Here is an 18227-nt window from a genome sequence, read left to right on the forward strand (position 1 = left end):
AGTCAAATCAACCTGGAGCATGCCAAAGCTTCTTCTTATCTACTGGCGGCAAAGCTGTCCTTATATATCTCTGGTCCAAGAGCCATGGGTTCGTTTTAATAGAATGTGTGGTATTGGATCAGTCAAGGGAGCCAACTATGGTGAGACAATTCTGTTTCCAGGACCTTGTTGCGGGCAACTTACAATACCAGGTTAATGGTAAGAGGAGAAACGTTATAGTTGCCTCTGCCTACTTACCCTATGATTCTTTGTGCTCTCCGCCGACACAAGAACTAAGGATCTGGTAGTGTATGCAGAATCAAGTGGCCTTGAACTTTTAATAGGTTATGATGCGAACGCTCAGCATATTTGTTGAGGCAGGAGCAAATGCAATCCTATAGGAGAGAAGCTGTTTGATTTTATCACTTCACCTGGTCTGATGACCGCGAACGTAGGGTGCACCCCTACGTTCGTGGGGCCAAGAAGAAGTGAGGTACTTGACCTAACAAACTGCACTTCAAAGTTGTTAGAGTTGATTAGAAACTGGATGAAGTCTCACTCTCAGATCATCGTTACTGAGAATTTAGTCTAACTATTCCAGGCGAACAGCCTATAATACAAAGACGGAATTCTAGGAAAACGGACTGAACAAAGTTCAATGAAAACTGGCTAAACTTCCAAAACTCACAGCGTGAATATAAGAGGCTGGTAAAACGTTCGAAATGAGACTGTTTTAGAGCTTACTGTGAGGAACTGGAAGGTGAAAGGGAGGCTTCCAGGTTAGACTCTCTTTGAAAACCGCATGGTACTTTCACGAACTCCAGAGTTGACCCTCTTGGAAGTACACCATCCGGGAGAACAGGTCTCAGAAGTGGGAAGAAGAGAATTGGCGGTTTCTGCAAACCCTTCAATACGAAGGTTTTGCAATGGGAATTGGGACACTGCGAGAGTGGTTGTTACCAATGAAAAAGTGGCAGCTGCTATACTATCATTTGAACACTTCATAGTACCTGGTATGGATGGCATATACCCAGCGATGCCAAAGGAGGGTCTAGAGCACTTGGAGCAACTTCTAAAAAATATTTTTTGAGGATATCTTGCTCTGGGCTACGTGCCTTCCTCTTGGCAGAAGGTGAAGATAATGTTAATACCAAAGCCTCGGATAGATGACTATTCTAATCCAAAGAACTCCAGGCAAATCAGCTTAGCATAATTTTCGCTGAAATGTCTGGAGAGATTGGTTGAGTGTCACATTCGCGAGAAGGCGCTAAAGTCGCATCCCCTAAATGAAAACCAACGTGGAAAGTCCTGTGAGTCTACTCTTCATTCTTTAGTTTCAAAGATAGAGGATGCAACTTTGAAGGGTGAGTACGCGATGGAGGTGTCCGTAGACATTGAAGGGGCTTTTGACTGTGCGCCCTTCCAAAAGCTCTGTGATGCCGCCAGAGAGCATGGTGTTGACGAAAGTCTAATAGAGTGGATATACGCTATGCTAACGCAGAGATTGTCGTGTTCTGAAGTGGGTGTTCATTGCTACTTAATAACCGAAGCGACGAAAGGCTGCCTTCAAGGAGGTGTGCTATCCACAGAAGTAGTATGCTAATCAACTCACTACTATGCGACTGCAAGAATGGTGTGTAGAAATACACAACGCGCCGTTGATTTGATTGATAGTTGGTGTCTCAGGCATGCACTTTCAGTAAATCCAAATAAAACCACAATGGTATTATTTACAAAAAGGAGGAGACTGAATGGTCTTGGTCGCCCAGAGATGAGGGGCACAACCCTTCAACTCTCCGAAGAAGTGAAATACCTGTCAGTTACTCTAGACAAGAAGCTTCTTTGGAACAAACATGTAGAGGTAAAGATGAACCGAGCTCTCACAGCTTATGGGCTGTATAGGAGAACCTTTGCCTCGACATGGGGACTTAGGTCTCAGGTAGTAATGTGGATATATGTTGCTATCATTAGGCCGATGTTCGCTTATGCATCCGTAGTGTGGTGAGTTAAGGCGAAACAAGAATTTTCGCCGTAAACTAGCCCCACTGCAAAGAACTGTGTGTCTGGGTATCACCGGTGCCATGGGTACCACATCCGGGGCAGCTCTGAATGCATTGCTCAATTTGCAGCCCTTGGATTTGTTTATTTAGACTAATTCGATTAGATCTATGGGAAAACTATGGACGTGGGGGGGGGGGGCACAAAGCATTGGATGAGTCATTGGTAGAACTGAATCTAGTTTTCGCAATGCCTTCCGATTCTCAGATCCCCATACATCTGTTTGGTAGAAAATATGATGTTATCTTGAAACGGACAGAAAATTGGAACGAACCAGAAGAATGCGTGTCAGGATATACTGCCGTCTTCTACACCGATCCCTTGGGACAATACACAACGGTCTTTCAGGCTGAAGTGTATGCGATCCTAAAGGCTGCAATCTGGATGATTGACGAGCGGCTGAAGGAAAGCCGCATCGCAATCTGTAGCGATAGTCAAGCTGCATTGAGGGCGTTGAGTAGTACTTTGATCACTTCAAAAATAGTTCTGGAATGTAGAAACCGATTGAATTCTCTTTCTAGATTCAATACGGTGGATTTACTCTTTGGGTACCTGGTCATTGTGGTGTAGAGGGAAATGAAATCTCGGATGCCTTAGCAAAAGAGGCTTCGACTTTCCCCAAGCCCGGACTGGAACCAGCAATTGGGGTGTCGGTAGCATTGGCTATCAAAAACTAGGAACAAGCTTCCTACAGTGACAGGTGGCGAAGCCTTAATGCTGCTAGACACACCAAACTCTTCCTGTCAGAGTCAAACAAACATACTACAAAATTCATCCTGTCGAAAAGCAGGAAGACTTGCAGAAATATTGTGGGCATTCTGACTGGCCATAATTCACTAGCTGGGCATATGTTCTGAATAGGAATTATTCAAGATGATACGTGTCCATCTTCTAATGAAGAAGCGGAATCCATGGAACATTTTCTATGCGAGTGCCCCACCTATGGACTCATCAAATTTTTGGTGCCGATGTTCTCCAGTTGCGACGGGTAGCATCACATCAACTAACGGAAACCCTGCGATACATTAACGAATCCGGGATATTCTGTTAGACGGGGGAATCGAGTACAATGGACCACTAAGATCTGAGTGCTCAGAGGCTTTGCCTCTCCCCCACCTCAAGCACACACACACATAACCTTTTCTAATTTCTATTAGCGAAATCTGTGTAGGAGCTTGAATTAGAAACTTATACTTTGGGTAACGATAATCATATTATTAAAAGAGGACGAAGACGACTTACAGTTTCGTACCAACTTTTGGTTCTACTTATGCTATGCTTTTGTCTCTAATGTTTAAATAGATACATCTAGTCAAATTTATTTATTTATGTATTTGATCGTTCCATTCAAACTTACTTCACATTGCATATTTTGCTCAGCAATGAGAGTCTAATTAGTTCATTCGAACATCGATTTTGCAAGGACTAGCCGCTGAAATATATTCTGAAAAATAATTGGGAAAAAAGATCATAATTTTCTTTGGATCTTGTTTTTTATATATTACCATCCTCCTCATTGCAATTGTAAAACCATCGACCTTCGCTCAGATATACGTTGAAACATAGTGACTTCACGTCTAAATCGGGAGCACTAGCTCTCAGAAGTGGGTCTACAACACCAGGAATAGCGACCGATAGTTCTCCATCTAATATGGAAAAATTGGTCATCAATTTCAGCTCAGAAATTATCTACATTACCGTATTTTAGGCGCACATCTATGGGGGTAGGCCAAAGGGGCGAAAGTAGTCCAGTCCTATAGCTGTCAATCCCTGCTGTGAGCAAAGACGCATTTCGAATACGAGAGTATGTGTTACTATAGCCACCCACAACTGAAAAATAATCTCCTTTTAGAACTAAAAAAAATATCGTTTTTGATGGTTGTAGTTTTTCCCCCAGTAATAAAAACTTTCCTTCTCTAAAAATATTTATTTCATGTAAATTTTGCGGATATCTGTTTGTACATATTTCGGGAGCTTCATACTCGCCAATACTAGTAACCAAAGCACTGAAGAAACTGATAAGCAGTTCCCGAAATACGTATCTGAAATAAATAATTGTGTAGGAGGAGAAGGTACGAGTTTTTCTTATTATCTTAGATCGCTTTTAGGTCAGAAGATAAGTAATCTGGCTAAGAAACTGGTGGTGTCCTTTTTCGGGGTTTTAATTGCTTTCCTCCATAACCGTCAATAAGGATCCTTGGATCTTTGAAATAGATGGCTTATCTACACTGTGTAAAGTCAAGATAAAAATGAATAGATTTCAATTACCAATTGTATACAGGACCATTTTTTCATCTTGTCCATTAGAAAGCTGAACGTTAGCATCATGGTCGCCCATAACGTAAAACTTTAGATGCAGTTTGTATTCACTAGATTTGTTGTTTTTAAATACGTCAATAGGGAAATAGTGGTCACAAAGTCCCGAGGTAGTAACATATTCCTGGCACGTTGACAATTTCAGAAATGAAACTGTAGGACGTGCGACAGGTTTTGCACCAAATACTAAGTTTACAAGAAACGTCAGACAAATAAACTCCAAAACACTCATTTTCAATTTTTAACGAATTGGTCGAGATATGAACGTCTGATGACTGCTAGCGAAGTACGTATACTGAAAGATGAATATTTTAAAAATTGAGATTTTTACGTGTTTGGAAGTTTGTGGATTTGACCTTTTGATAGGCAGAGCTCTGATAGTACAATGCTTGCATGTCTTTGATGATTAATAGTTAATCAGAATGTATCATGGGTTTTACCAAATAAACTTAATAATAGTATATTACCAACTTTAGATGCTGCCTCACCGCTGGGAGCAGCATGACCGAACGGTTCGCAGGTGTTATAGGCTCCTTCTTATAATTGGCAAAACACAACATTAGTGTGAAACATATCGAACGTAAATCAGCTCACACTTCAGACCAACGCTGAGCCGGAGCTAGACATTTTTTATTTAGGGATTAAGGAGCCCTAAGTCCACATCCACTAGATGTCCGACTCGACCCACTGAAGGGTAACTTGCTCCCACGTTTTTTGGTCCACGGAACTCTCTTTTTGAGCTCAACACACAAAGCTCGAAAATTAAAATGGGACGAAGGCAGGTTATGGTTTCGTACCAGGGCAGAGACAACTCATTCTGACAATACTTGTTTTAGAAATTTATAGTCTGGACAAGATAATTATAGGATGTTCAAATACGAACATATTTTTTTAGGATCCTTAATAGCTCGCGCACAAACCGGCGGAATTCCATATTGCAATGAACACCAGAACACCAGATCGTGTTCTATATGCACCGGCTCTAAAGAGGCAAAATTGATGAATCTCATACTAGGCGTATCCAAGACAACTCCCTGTATGCAGATTTTATATAGAATGGTACTACCAGAGATCTACCAGATGTATGCATAAGTTTTCACCGACTACGAGGCTAAGAGATGACGAAAAATACGCATTCTAACACACAAAAATTCAGATTTGTGCCTTTGCGGCACATACTCATTTTCAACCTCAACCTTCGAGGGCAGTGCTGACAAACCAGACTTCACCATGATGATACCAACATTTGAATTGCCATAACTTTTTAAGGGGGGATGAGCGCCAAGATTTTCCAATGGGTTTCGAGACAGAAGATCTCCAGCTGCTCTTCTCATAAAAAATAAACACGCTTCATATCGGCTTTCGACTTGTTAGTGTTATCTTAATTCATGGAATACATGTATCAGCTTTGTACAGAATCATAGCTTTTGACCTGCAGAATAAGGCTTTTAATAACTGCTAGCTTAACTCTTTGACATCCTAAATCGATTAATTTTTTCACTTTTCTTTTTCATCGCAATCCTGTGAAAACCCCAACTGAAGTGGTTCTCACTAATTTTCTTCATCATCAACGACGCAACAACCGGTATCCGGTCTAGGCCTGCCTTAGTAAAGAGTTGTAGACACCCCAATCCGGGGTCCACCAATTCGATATCCCTAAAAGCTGTCTGGCGTCCTGACTTACGCCATCGCTCTATCTCAGGCAGGGTCTGCCTCGTCTTCTTTTTCTACCATAGATATGGCCCTTATAGAACTTTCGGGCTTGATCATCTTCATCCATACGGATTAGGTGACCTGCCTATTGAGCCGGATTTTATCCACAACCAGACGGTCATGATATCGCTCATAGATTTTGTCGTTATGTAGGCTACAGAATCGTCCATCCTCATGTAGGGGGCCAAAAAATTTTCGCAGGATTCTTCTCTCGAACGCGACCAAGAGTTCGCAATTTTTTTTGCTAAGAACCCAGGTCTCCGAAGACTGCATTTGGGGTGGCAAGATCATTGTCTTCTACAGTAAGCACTTTGACCTAAGCTGAAATAGGCTCTGTTGCCAGCCAACAACTGTGCGCTAATTTCATCGTCATAGCTGTAATCATTTGTGATTATCGGCCCTAGATAGAAATTTTCAACGTTCTCAAAGTTGTGGTCTCCTATCTTTATTGTTTTCGTTTGACCAGTGCGAATTGATTGAATCTGAATAAAACTGAATTTTTGACGACCGATCCGCATGAAACAGGCACAATCACTGTCAGCGGAAGTGACCTGCCCAGAACTGAGCGATTTAAATACATTGGGTCAATGTTATCAGCCAATGGAGAACTGTGCTATGAAATTGCTTCACGCATTAACACAACCTGGATGAAGTGGCGTTCCACAACTGATGTTCTTTGTGATCGACGTATCATCGAAAGTGTCAAATCTAAAATTTACTGCAATGTCGTCCGACCTATCGTTCTATATGGTTCTGAGTAGTGGCCGACTATAAAAGACAACGAACGACTTCTTGCGGAAATGGAGGCGAAGATGTTGCGTTGGACTAGTGGCGTGACATGTTTTAATCACATCCGAAATGAGGATATTCGCGATCGATATGGGGTTGCACCAATCGTGAAAAAATTGTTAGGGAGGCGTCTTCGATGGTATGGTCACGTAATTCGCGCTAACGAGAATTCACTTGCCAAGATTGGTCTGAACATCAAAGTCGATGGGAAACGACCAAAAGGCCGGCGGAAACAAGGGTAGCTTGATACGCTAAATGGGGGTTTAAAACCCTCGAGATTGCATCCAGATCAGGCATTTGATAGGGCCAAATGGCGAAACCGATCACGACGAGCCGACCCCGCTTGTGAACAGAACAAAGGCTGAAGGAACAGAAGATTTGATGTTGTTCGTTCTTTGCGCTGACGTTGCCACCATGTTCTTCGTCTTGCTTACATTAACGTGCCCTAAATCTCACGCCGCCTACTCGACCTGAATGAAGCTAGACTGTATATCTCGGGTTGTTCTTCCCACAATATCAATATCGTCAGCATAAGTCAGTAGTTGGGTAGACTTGAAGAGGATGCTGCCTCTTGCATTCACATCTGCATTGCGAGTCACTTTTTCCAGGACAAGTTAAACAGGACGCATGATAGGGCATCCCCTTGTCGTAGACTTTTGTTGATGTTGAATGGTCCCGAGTGTGATCCCGCTACTTTTATCTGGTCTCGCACATTGGTCAGGGTCAGCCTAGCCAGTCAGATCAGTCTCGGCGAGATACCGAATTCTTCCAGGGCCGTGTGTAGTTTTACCCTGGCTATGTTACCATAGGCGGCTTTAAAGTCGATGAAAAGATGGTGCAACTAATGTCCACATTCTAACAGTTTTTTGTACCGGCAGGATGAGCATCGAGGTGTATAAGGCTTCATCCTTGTTGGTTAAACTTGCGCGCCTGGTGCGGTTGCTCCCTGTACTTTTCGAGTTCGTAGACCTATTGGTTCTCCCAGGCTTCTTTTTTCTGTCTGTGAAGCCGTTTCTCCGCTCGACGGAGTTCGTGATAAGTCTCTGCGCCTACTCGCGTTCTTTGAGAACGCAACATTACTCGGTATGCCGTATTCGTCCGTCCTGTTCCAAGCTTACATTCATTGTCGAACCAACTGCTCCGACTCTTTCTTGGGACAGGAATCAAGTTTGTTTGTGACCGTATCAATGATAACGCTCTTCAGTTGGTTGTGAAAATCATTTGTTGATGCTTTATCTCCAGGACATCTGTTAGCTGCGATTATTGCGGCATGCATTCCCCCCTTTTAGGTGTTACGGAGGGCTGTATTGTGATTGGCTTCAATATTCACTCTCACCTGAAGGGATTCTGGTAGTAGATAGTGATAGTGTAATAGATAGTGATCCGAAACAATATTGGCCCCCTATATGCCCTGACATTCATCAAGGCTTAGAGGTGGCGGCACGTGGTCAATTTGGTTGAAAGTGGTTCCGTCTGGAGAGGCCCACGTATGTTTGTGAAACCGCTTTCTGCGCAAACCGGGTGCTTCCAACAACCATTTCGTGTGACACTGCCAATTGAATAATCTGCAGTCCGTTATCATTTGTATTTTGATGTAAGCTATGGGAGTCAACGTATCGCCTGAATACGGGCTGCCCTACTTGGCTGTTAAAATCCCCCAGTTTGATTTTGATATCATACCTGGGACAGGCTTCGAGGATTCGTTCTACTGCCTCTCCGACTCTGGAGTCTTCTCTGTAAGGGCGTTAACGTTTATGAGGTTTATATTTCTAAATTTGCCTCGCAAGCGCAGAGTTCATAGTCATTCGCTCATGTTTTCAAAGCCGATAACAGCAGGTTGCATTTTTTGGCTGACTAAAAAACCTACTCCGAACACATGGTCTACTGGATGGCCGCTATAATATATGGTGTAGTTACTCTTCTCCAGGAAACCGGTCCCTATCCAACGCATCTCGCTGTAACGCTGTTTCATCAGCTCTATATTGGGAGAGGGTATCGGCTAGCTGCTAGGCAGCTCCATCTCTGTACAGGGAGTGCACGTTCCATGAGAAAATGCGCAAATCGTTATTCCTTTGTCCTTGTCGGGTTCGTCGTTGTGTTATCCGTCCAGTTCGAGGCTCCTGTTGTGCCTTCGTAACAACGTTTTCCGTGTAGAGTTGTCAGCCCTACCCAAACCAGAACCTGGAGGACCAGCTTATTTGTCCCATTTTTAGGCGCGGGAGACTCGCCTTCAACCTTCTCCGTCTGCAGCTTTTCGTTAAGAAAGAGCTCCCAGCGGTCACCAGGTGGATGTAGAGATAGGGTTTGGTAGTAGAGCTATTGGTGTTGGTTGTGCAGGTGTTTCCCAGGTTTTATTCTCCATCGTTTCGCCCTGGGACCTATACTACCCTCTGACCACCCTTGTTCGATTTGCGCCTGCTTAATAGTCTCCACTGCAATTGCATGTTTTCACCGTCACCGCTCCTTACTTGGTTAGTTTCTCCAGCTGTAGAAAGGAAGCAGGCTACGACTCAAACTCAAGTGTGAGAGTTTCTTTCCCCCAATCGTAACTTATCGAACCATTGTCCGCCAGTGTCACCATCTATCGGATTTACTACGCCAGGTACCACCGCAAACCTGACTCATTTGGTAACTACTTCCATATTTGAATTACAATATAATGATTTCTTGTAAAAATTCCAAAAATTTACGATCCCTTCACAAGTGTTGCAATTGCTAAGTAAAGCATGGTAAACGTTCAGATATCAAAGGAAAAACTATTAACTTTCAATGACTGATTCGACGGTTGTAAGATATATCAGCCATGTGTGCATACTAGAATATATGTTGCACATTTACTTAGTAATGAAAACATATTTACGACATTTGAGGAATGTTAAAGCCAAGATTATTTAAATAATCAATAGAAAAAGCAGGTTAATTCCTTAAAAATGGTATATTATGCGAATTACTAGGAAAGTGATCAATAAAAAAATAGATAGAGCCACAAATAATTGCTGAGAAATTCAAAGTCAATAGTTTGCGGTTTGTAACGCACTCAAGGTTTGCCTATCCATAATGCTTATAATAAAACAATAGTTGCTGATATTTTGTAGTTAAAGCTGGCTTTATAACTAAGAGTTGTTTATAACTTTTAAGATAGCGGTATTTTTCTTTAGGTTAGAATCAAGGCCATAGACCGAGTCCAAGGAAGACCAGCGAATTATATCTGCACAGCAAGTACTTAGGTTAAACCCCCAGGACCTCCAGAAATTTTTCTCGAAGTTTTGCCCACACCTCTACTTTTGAAGGAGGTCTTATGCTTACGTGGTCTGAGCTCGACCAATAGTGGCTAAGGACAACATCGCTACTTGAAGAATCGGGTAGATTGATAAAGTGTCTAATTTAAATCCGTAGAGGTCCTACCGAAAGCCTCCATGCTTCGTTTGAACCTCAGCGAGGTTACAATTTATTCCCCTATGCTTTCTGGCCAACCTCTCCTGGTTAGAAGGAATCGACTGCATTCACTGGCCTCTGAGTCATTTCTCCATAACATTATAGACATTCCTCCACGGATTTACGTCCGTCTTTAAGCAGAATTTTTTTAAAAGATTTTCTCTTGTATTGCTGGTTTAGGGGTTTCCGCGGCCTTCTTAAAAGGCCTACTTTTTCGGTTCCTCATAGTCCTACCTATCGTTCACTAGCCGCCCGTTTGGGTCAGTACCAAACCTGTACAAGGTTTCACCAGTATTTGGGCATTCTACGGGGAATGTACACCTCATTGGCATGGATGCAGGGCATACTTTTGCAATAGATGGCGTTATATAAAGAGCTCTTAGCTGGGAATATTTGCTTAGATGGCGAAGAACTCATCCAATACGAACTTTTCTAGTCCAGTCCAGTCGTTTTAGCGTTGCCTCTGTTTGTAGTAACATTGTAATGGTTGGGTACGAACTCACAGTAGATTCTTCTTCAAGTTTCTTGCTTTTTTAAGGGGGTCGTCACGTGTGTCAGATTCGCGGAATCGTAGTGTTAAACACGTGATAAGTAACATGGCAGATTTATGTCGATCGCCGTAATAAAGCTCGTATTTATCAACCCGAATGACATTGGAATGACTCCGCTAAAACGACAAAAATTGAAGCCAAAGCTGTACATGTATTTCTTCAAGAAACCTAAGGTTTATGGATTAGGTATAGCAGATTAAGGGTCAGTTAAAGTTTTATGGCCAAAAATCACATTCTACTTTTTAAATGCGTTTTTCTCGAAACTGCATGTTGAAAATCGGCTGCCACCATAGCCCACAATCTAGCCAACGAAATTCTTTGAAATTTTCAAGACTTATTCAGAACATCTTTCCACGGTCCGCAAACTAGGATAATTGCGATTCGTTTAGTAGTTTTTTTTTATTCATTGAAGAAACCGTGAAAAAACACCAAAATTCACAAAAAAAGATTAACACGGCACCAAAAATTTACCTTTCAATATTTTTTAATAATCTAGTTTGCGGGTTGAAGTTAAGTCTGTACGTTAAAATGCCGTTTACTTTTTTTCTGTAAGATGATCACAGCGTCCTCTAGCGTGGCAGCAGAAAAACACATTTTTTTTGGAGATGGGTGTATAAATTGCCGTGTATTTCAATAACCGACTATGCGATCGGGATGGAAAAATTACTATTCACACTCAAGATATTAGTAAATCTATGATGAAATTCGTATTTGTATCTTTATCCAGTTCTTCACAAAAAATTTCTAAAAAAAAAAACCCAAAAAAAAAACGGCCTTCACACGGGATGACCCGCTTAAAACAAGGATTTTCCTGGCATTTTCGTCTTTTAAATTGAACAATGGCTTCCACTGGAAATATAACTCGCCCTTTGGCAAATTTTACATATTTTCCTTCTACTTCTTTGATGTTGTTTTAATGACTTTCATTTATTCGTCACAATCGTTTTTCTTGAGTTTCACGTCACATGCTAACACTCGTACTTGAGAAAACTGCTTTCTGAATTCCACATATTTAGTTAAATTTTTGGATAATTGTCAGTTCCCTAGAAGATCCCCTTTGTACTCTTGCCTGGCCGTAAACTGGGAGTATTATTATTATTATTCTGTTAAGGGAAAGTCACACCGCGTTATTAAATAACTATTGTGCCCCTTTTACTGGTTATAATTTACCTATTAATCATAGTATCTCAAGCAAGCCTATAATCGTCAGGAACTTTATTATATTCCCTACTTCCAGATCTTTCAATTTTGCATCTGGTATTAAGTGCTCTCCCAGATGCCTTGACCTACTTTGCACAAAGTGCCGCATACTGTCCCAGGACGTGTGTAGAGATTTCGTCACACTCCGCCCAAAATCTGCAGGCACTGTCCGTAGATATCGCTAGCTTCCCTAGGTGGTAGTTTAGCCGACAGTGACCAGTGAGAATTTCCACTATAATTCGGAGGTTCTTTTTGGTGAGGTTTAAGCAACCTTTTGTGCACATGGGTTCGTATCCCCCAATAAGCACCCTGGACTGCTCCATCCCTGGTAGGCCCGTCCAGTATAGTTCCCTCAACCGTTCCTCTTCATTTCTTAGTGTCATAGCCATGAAACCTTTTCCGATTCCACAGAAGGGTTCTCGCCCGTGTAAAGGCGTCCCTGCTCCCTTCTTGGCTAGTTCATCCACTGCCTCATTGCCTTCTAACCCAGCATGGCCTGGAACCCAGAGTATCGAGGCCTTGTTGGACGAGCCGAGTGTATTCTCTCAAGGCATTCCCATACCAGTTTAGAGTTCACTTGGTTGGACCTAAGTGCCTTGATCGCTTGTGTGATTCCCTGGCTTGTGTGCTGAGTTCGGTTCCTTCTGCCCAGATTACCGTCCCATAGGTAAGCATTGGCCTTACTATTGCAGTATATATCCAAAGTAGTATCTTTGGGCTGCAACCCCATTTTTTTCTGCTATGGACCTACAAGTCATCAGAGCCCTCGTGACTTTCCGACATGTGTCTTCCAGAGTAATTTTTGGTCTAGTGTAATTCCCAAATATTTGTCCTTTGTTTCTTGTTTCACCTTCATGTCATGTAACCTTATGGCTCTCAGGTGATCAAGCTTTCGTCTCCTAGTGAATGGTACTATGATGGTCTTGGCAGTCCCACCTTCCTGCACCAAGCACTAGTAACCCTTAATCCAGTTTGGATTCTATCACATAGGGTATGTTCATATTTGCCCCTATAGATTAAAACAATGTCGTCCGCGTAACCCTGGACTTGTATTCTAGTATTTGTTAGCACGTACAGGTGTTCGTCCATTACCATACCCCACATAAGCGGCGATAGTACCCCGCCCTGTGGGTAACCTTGTCCATGACGATAGAATTTGTACCTGTCGGTATTTCTAATTGCCTACTTTCTAGCCCTTTGGCCATCCAGAAAGCCAGGGTGTTTCCCACTCCTGGTAGTAGCGCTGGTTGGGCAGCCTGGAACACTGTTGGGCACTACGTTTCGGATTGTTGTGGAGAACTTATAGCTACTACCCTACTTTTAGTTTGGTGCACGTTGCGCTTGTTTCTGATAAATTCGAAAAGCTCAACTCTTTTTGCTTCAGGCTATGCGAAGCGTATGACTCCGATCTCTGTGGGTCTTCCCTACCGTTCAAGGCGTTCATTAAGTTTCCCTGAACTTGATCTTTTGATGCCTTTGCCATTTGGGTACCCTTCCTATAGCCATTTTGGTCCAAAAGTTGTCTACCACACGCACTTCATTTAGAAAATGTTTCAACAACTGGCATGAAATTCTGTTGAGATTTTGGAATTGTGATTCCAACGCATGCAGAAAATAGCATTATTTGGCTTCCTCCTAAATATGAAGGGGGTGGGAGATATAGAGGTTTTTCCAAACGTAGCAATTTGGGATGTCAAATGAAAGGTTTCCATTAGTAGCATTCCAAAATACCCCTTAGTTTTGACAATAGCAGCCTCGGAGGGACTAGGAATTATTATGTCACCTACTCAACCGAAAAATCTGAGAACTTATGTTCAACCCGGATCTTAAAACTTCTTTCGTATAACTTTGGCAACTTTGTAACCTTTACTCTGATTTTGCACAAGAGAAGCATACCTTGAAAGCACCAAATGGGAAAACAATGGTAGTAAGGAAAGATAAAATCATATGATAATAAGAATACGAATTGACAAACGTCCATAGTACGTTATCAAATTAGAGGCTCATAGTTCATTAAAACATGTAAGACCCAAACGAATAATATCAAGATCAAAATTGGTTCCACGCTATCAATACATAATGAAAGCAATTTGTATTTTTTTTAACATATTAAAATTATAATGTTTTTAAGTTTCTTAATTCGTTCACCAGATTAGATATTCAACTTTCAACCCTGATAACAATTTGAATTTAATATCATTTGGCATGCATTATGATGGATTTACGATTTGATAATGATTAAAACTAAGCTTTGCTCGTATTACGAGTAAGTTTACATATCAGCTTTTAACATTGTCATCTGAGATCTAAGTCGATAAGTATTATAATAAAACTATATATGTACATATGAACTGGGAATACGCGTAACATCGCTATTCAGAATGAAATTTCAGTTTCGCGCTTTTGCTTAGTTGTCGATAGATATTCCATTAGGGAACGTATAAGACGCTTACCGGGTTGCATAAGACGACTTTTTGTCGCGAGTGCGATTCCAATAGTGGCAAGTGCATTTATTTTTAGTGTGTGGCATATTCGGTTCAAAACTTTTCAAACGACTCGGATTCGTAAGATACAATCGAAGATAGTAGTTTGCAATCGCTAAGGAATTCCAGGAGTTATTGAACGTTTATCTGAAAAAGGAAACTTGAATTTGAGCAGTTGTTAGTCGTGGCATTCGTTTTTATTTTATTTTTGAACTCTGATATTAAAAAGGGATTATAATGAAGATACTTGAAAAGTCAACGAGATTACAATTAGTGTAGCAATTTCAACCCCAGACTAGCAAATTATCTAAGCATCTTCTCAGCAATGAAGACAAAAATTGTGTTCTATCCAGTCAATGAGACCCAATTCAAAGAGTAGATTCCCTACAACTTTAGCCAGATACTCTATAAATGAGTGTTCATGTTAATTATGAATATTTATCAGTTTTGGAAATTTTATTCTGACTGTTGATTCAGGTTTGTTGAGTCTTGGGTACATCAAAGCGGAAATAATTGAGTTTGTTCCTATAGTCCCACATGAAGAAAATCTACAACAATTTCATTCGTTATGAGTCGTTAATAGTTTATTTGTAATACAACCAGTTATCGACAATAGTTTATTAGTAATGCAAAGAATAAACCTGGATGCAAGCGAAACAAGCGTAATGACGTAAGTTGAAGCGGAAAGAGCAGTATCAAAACCTTCAATAGTAATTCTGTGCAATGCAACCAATGTATGGTTCCCACTTTTTGTATTGCAAATAGTTTTGAAGAATATCATACACTCTGAATGTTGGACTGAACCTAATTTTGGGTATGCAAATTGCAAAATCAATCTAATTTTACCGGGCTTGAAGTTGCCCTAAAAAACTTCCAGGCCCGAGCGAAATCTCCCACTTTCCTTCCTCTCTCGACGAACCAAGATGTAATTTCTCTTAACATTTAGACTTGTGCATGAACGGTTAGACACGTTGACACCGGGTACCGGCCTACATCAGTATTGGAGTTAATAATGAACATCAAACCAAGTTAATTAACAGAAGGTTAAATTAGGCTGGGTTGAGAAACTGGCAACAACCCCAGTTTGACGTACCCAATTCAGCGGTCTCCGTCGTACGTCGCAGGCTTTTGCAAATCTGAAAACGCCTTCCAGAGGCAGACAATAAAGAAAACTTTTCGAAAGTATCGTTGCCTGAAGTCTGACGGACCAACCAGCTGCATTTGAAACGCATGGTCGTGTCCCTTTAACTCACATTGGCTACATATAAGTGAGACTACCATCCTGATTTTACCCATCTAACCCTACTAAGGTTTTCATGTCTTTTTTTCTAAGGAATACTGAAAATACCGCTCTAGAGGCCTGCGACTCCAACCTTCAAAGTAGGCTTGACAGTGGATATTCTAACGCCAGATACCGGTTCTACACCCTTCATTGTGGAACCAAACCTTTAACGAGCCAATTAGTTTACCCCCTAGTTACCATCGTTTTTCGAGTGTCCTAAATTCCGAAGTCCATCAAGAATATTTTATTCAGTCAGTCAACCTTTAAACAACAATTAATTCGCAGCTCCAGGCCAATTGACTTGATATGGCGTGCGACATCGCTGTTTTTGTCGTAAACATGCTTCTGTTGTCAATAAAGCTGACTACATCTCCGTATGAAATATGGTTGTCATTTTTCCGAAGACTCTGCTTTATTCTAGTCCATAAGGATCTCACCTCTGACCCCGACTGTCCTTTCATAGCTGACCCATCTATGAGAATTATTGTTTTTGCCGTCTCAAAGACAAATCTGGAATCCCCGTGATCAGCAGCTTTCAGAATCACCTGATGTTTGCCTGGGTATTTTTGGATGAGCGCATGATCCTAGAATTCATTGCCTTTCTGCAGGTCAATGGTGTCAACCCTATATGCGACATTACCTACCTCCAAACGAACAGAGGATACATTTAGGTACCTTCTACTGCTATATAAGTTTCATTACTCCAGTAATCCAGTAACTAGACCAACTAATCTATGAATTTGCGCGAGCAACTTCCTGCTGTTAACAAAATTCAGCCTTGACTACCAGACGGTGGTGCATACATCAAAATGGGTTTTATTATGTTTCTAGACATCAGTGCAGCAAACCCAATGTGGCAAAGGTTTTACCTGTCGCAGTTCTACAATATCAAGGCAATCTGCAGCATTTCTGATATGGTTCCTGGCTATGACGCTACCATGTTAGCTTTGAGTCGAAATGCGCTTCGAAATACTTCATTGTAACATTCCTATAGAACGTAACTAGTTTTCCTACCGTTCACCATAAATTCATTACGGAGGACTCAATTGACGATTATCTCTACAGATTTACTTAAGCGGTCTGTACTTGTCCGCAAACTTGCCAGCAATAACTGTTGCTATATCTTCCGCAAATACAAGTACAAAGACTTTTGTGTCCCCCAGGAGCCATAATAAGATGTCCATTACCAGGAGCGATAACAAGGTTGAGAAAACCCCTCCTTGTGGACAGCCCCTAGAACATCTCGCCTCAATATACTTCCATTTCACCACAATTTGGACTTTCTCTACTCCCCAGCATATGATGGACGGTAAATAGGTTTAAGTGGCCGTGGGAGCCATTATGGGAAGTGCGAAAAAAAAGTAGGGGGAGGGGGCAAGGAGAATAGAATCAAACCGGCTCAGATCTTCTAAGCCAACATAGCGTTCGCCAAGGATAGGAGCTCCATCACCCTCTTTAAGATCATCAAGGAATTGCGTACCATCAAAGAATTTCTTACTTAGTTTCCACAGCCTGCCAGTGGATAGAACCAGGCAGTTGCAGGTACCTGAAAGTCTTTCTCCTCTCCGTAGCTTCGGTAATGTTAATTATAAGGTGCAATGTGGTGCAATGTTAATTATAAGCCAAGTGTGCGCGCGTTTAGTCCAAAAGCTCTCGTAATCGAGTTTTGTTATAGGAAATAATGACTGTGAAGTCAATTGGGGCGAATGGATTCCACATCTTACAGTCGCCAGAGTACGGACGTAGACGGCGCCCACTAAACGACTGTCAAGATCGAAGCCCCACCTTGTCAGTGCGGTGGCTCGCGCAATCTCCTGTATGTTGCTATGACCGGGAATCCAAAGGAAGGTGGCTTTAAGCATCTCTCTGCACTGCCCCACAAGCTTACAGAATGTTGCCACCGAGCCCGAAGACTCAGCTGTCGATCAGAATCGCCATGTTACGCTTGCGGCTTGGATCATACCCCAGCTATCGACAGTGTCTCCAGAACAATAGCTTGGAATATAAACTGATGTATTCCAGCTTACGTTTGGCCGATACTGTACCTTTTCGGGAATACTACCGGGAGACTCGGCAGACCATCCTTAATCTCCTGTTGCCCTCCTTGTTAAAGAATGTAAGGCTATGTACGTGTGCAAACGCATTCAAATGCCCGACCTGGCCTTCACTGGCGCCCCTTCATCGCTCCTCTTTTACTCCATACTGGCATGTTTCAACTCGAGTATGTAATGGTACACCCAAGTTTCGTTACAGTCTACTTTTGTTGAAATCACCCGAACAGTCACTGAGAAACGTCCAATCAATGTCGCTTGTGGTTTTCTGATAGGAGATGTAGATGTTGACTTTCTTAAGAGTTTCGAATAGGAATATTCGTCGATTTTCCTATATGAGCCTGCGAACCGCCTCGATGTTTTCCGCGGT

General features: G+C 41.8%; 2 protein-coding genes across 3 annotated transcripts in view; one reads left to right on the plus strand and one right to left on the minus strand.

The window, feature by feature from the left end:
- Positions 1 to 18227, plus strand: part of LOC119650105 (chitooligosaccharidolytic beta-N-acetylglucosaminidase) — a 77325-nt gene that overhangs the window by 38199 nt on the left and 20899 nt on the right. The gene's annotated exons all lie outside the window — the stretch shown is intronic.
- Positions 3345 to 4644, minus strand: LOC119650108. Its single transcript, XM_038052631.1, has 4 exons — positions 4306 to 4644; positions 3736 to 3867; positions 3543 to 3683; positions 3345 to 3481 (listed from the first exon to the last, which is right to left on the minus strand). Exons 1-4 carry the CDS (start codon positions 4583 to 4585, stop codon positions 3432 to 3434), a joined length of 603 nt encoding a protein of 200 aa, XP_037908559.1. The 5' UTR covers positions 4586 to 4644; the 3' UTR covers positions 3345 to 3431.

The sequence above is a fragment of the Hermetia illucens genome, chromosome 2 (assembly GCF_905115235.1).
Source record: "Hermetia illucens chromosome 2, iHerIll2.2.curated.20191125, whole genome shotgun sequence".
Lineage (NCBI taxonomy): Eukaryota > Metazoa > Arthropoda > Insecta > Diptera > Stratiomyidae > Hermetia > Hermetia illucens.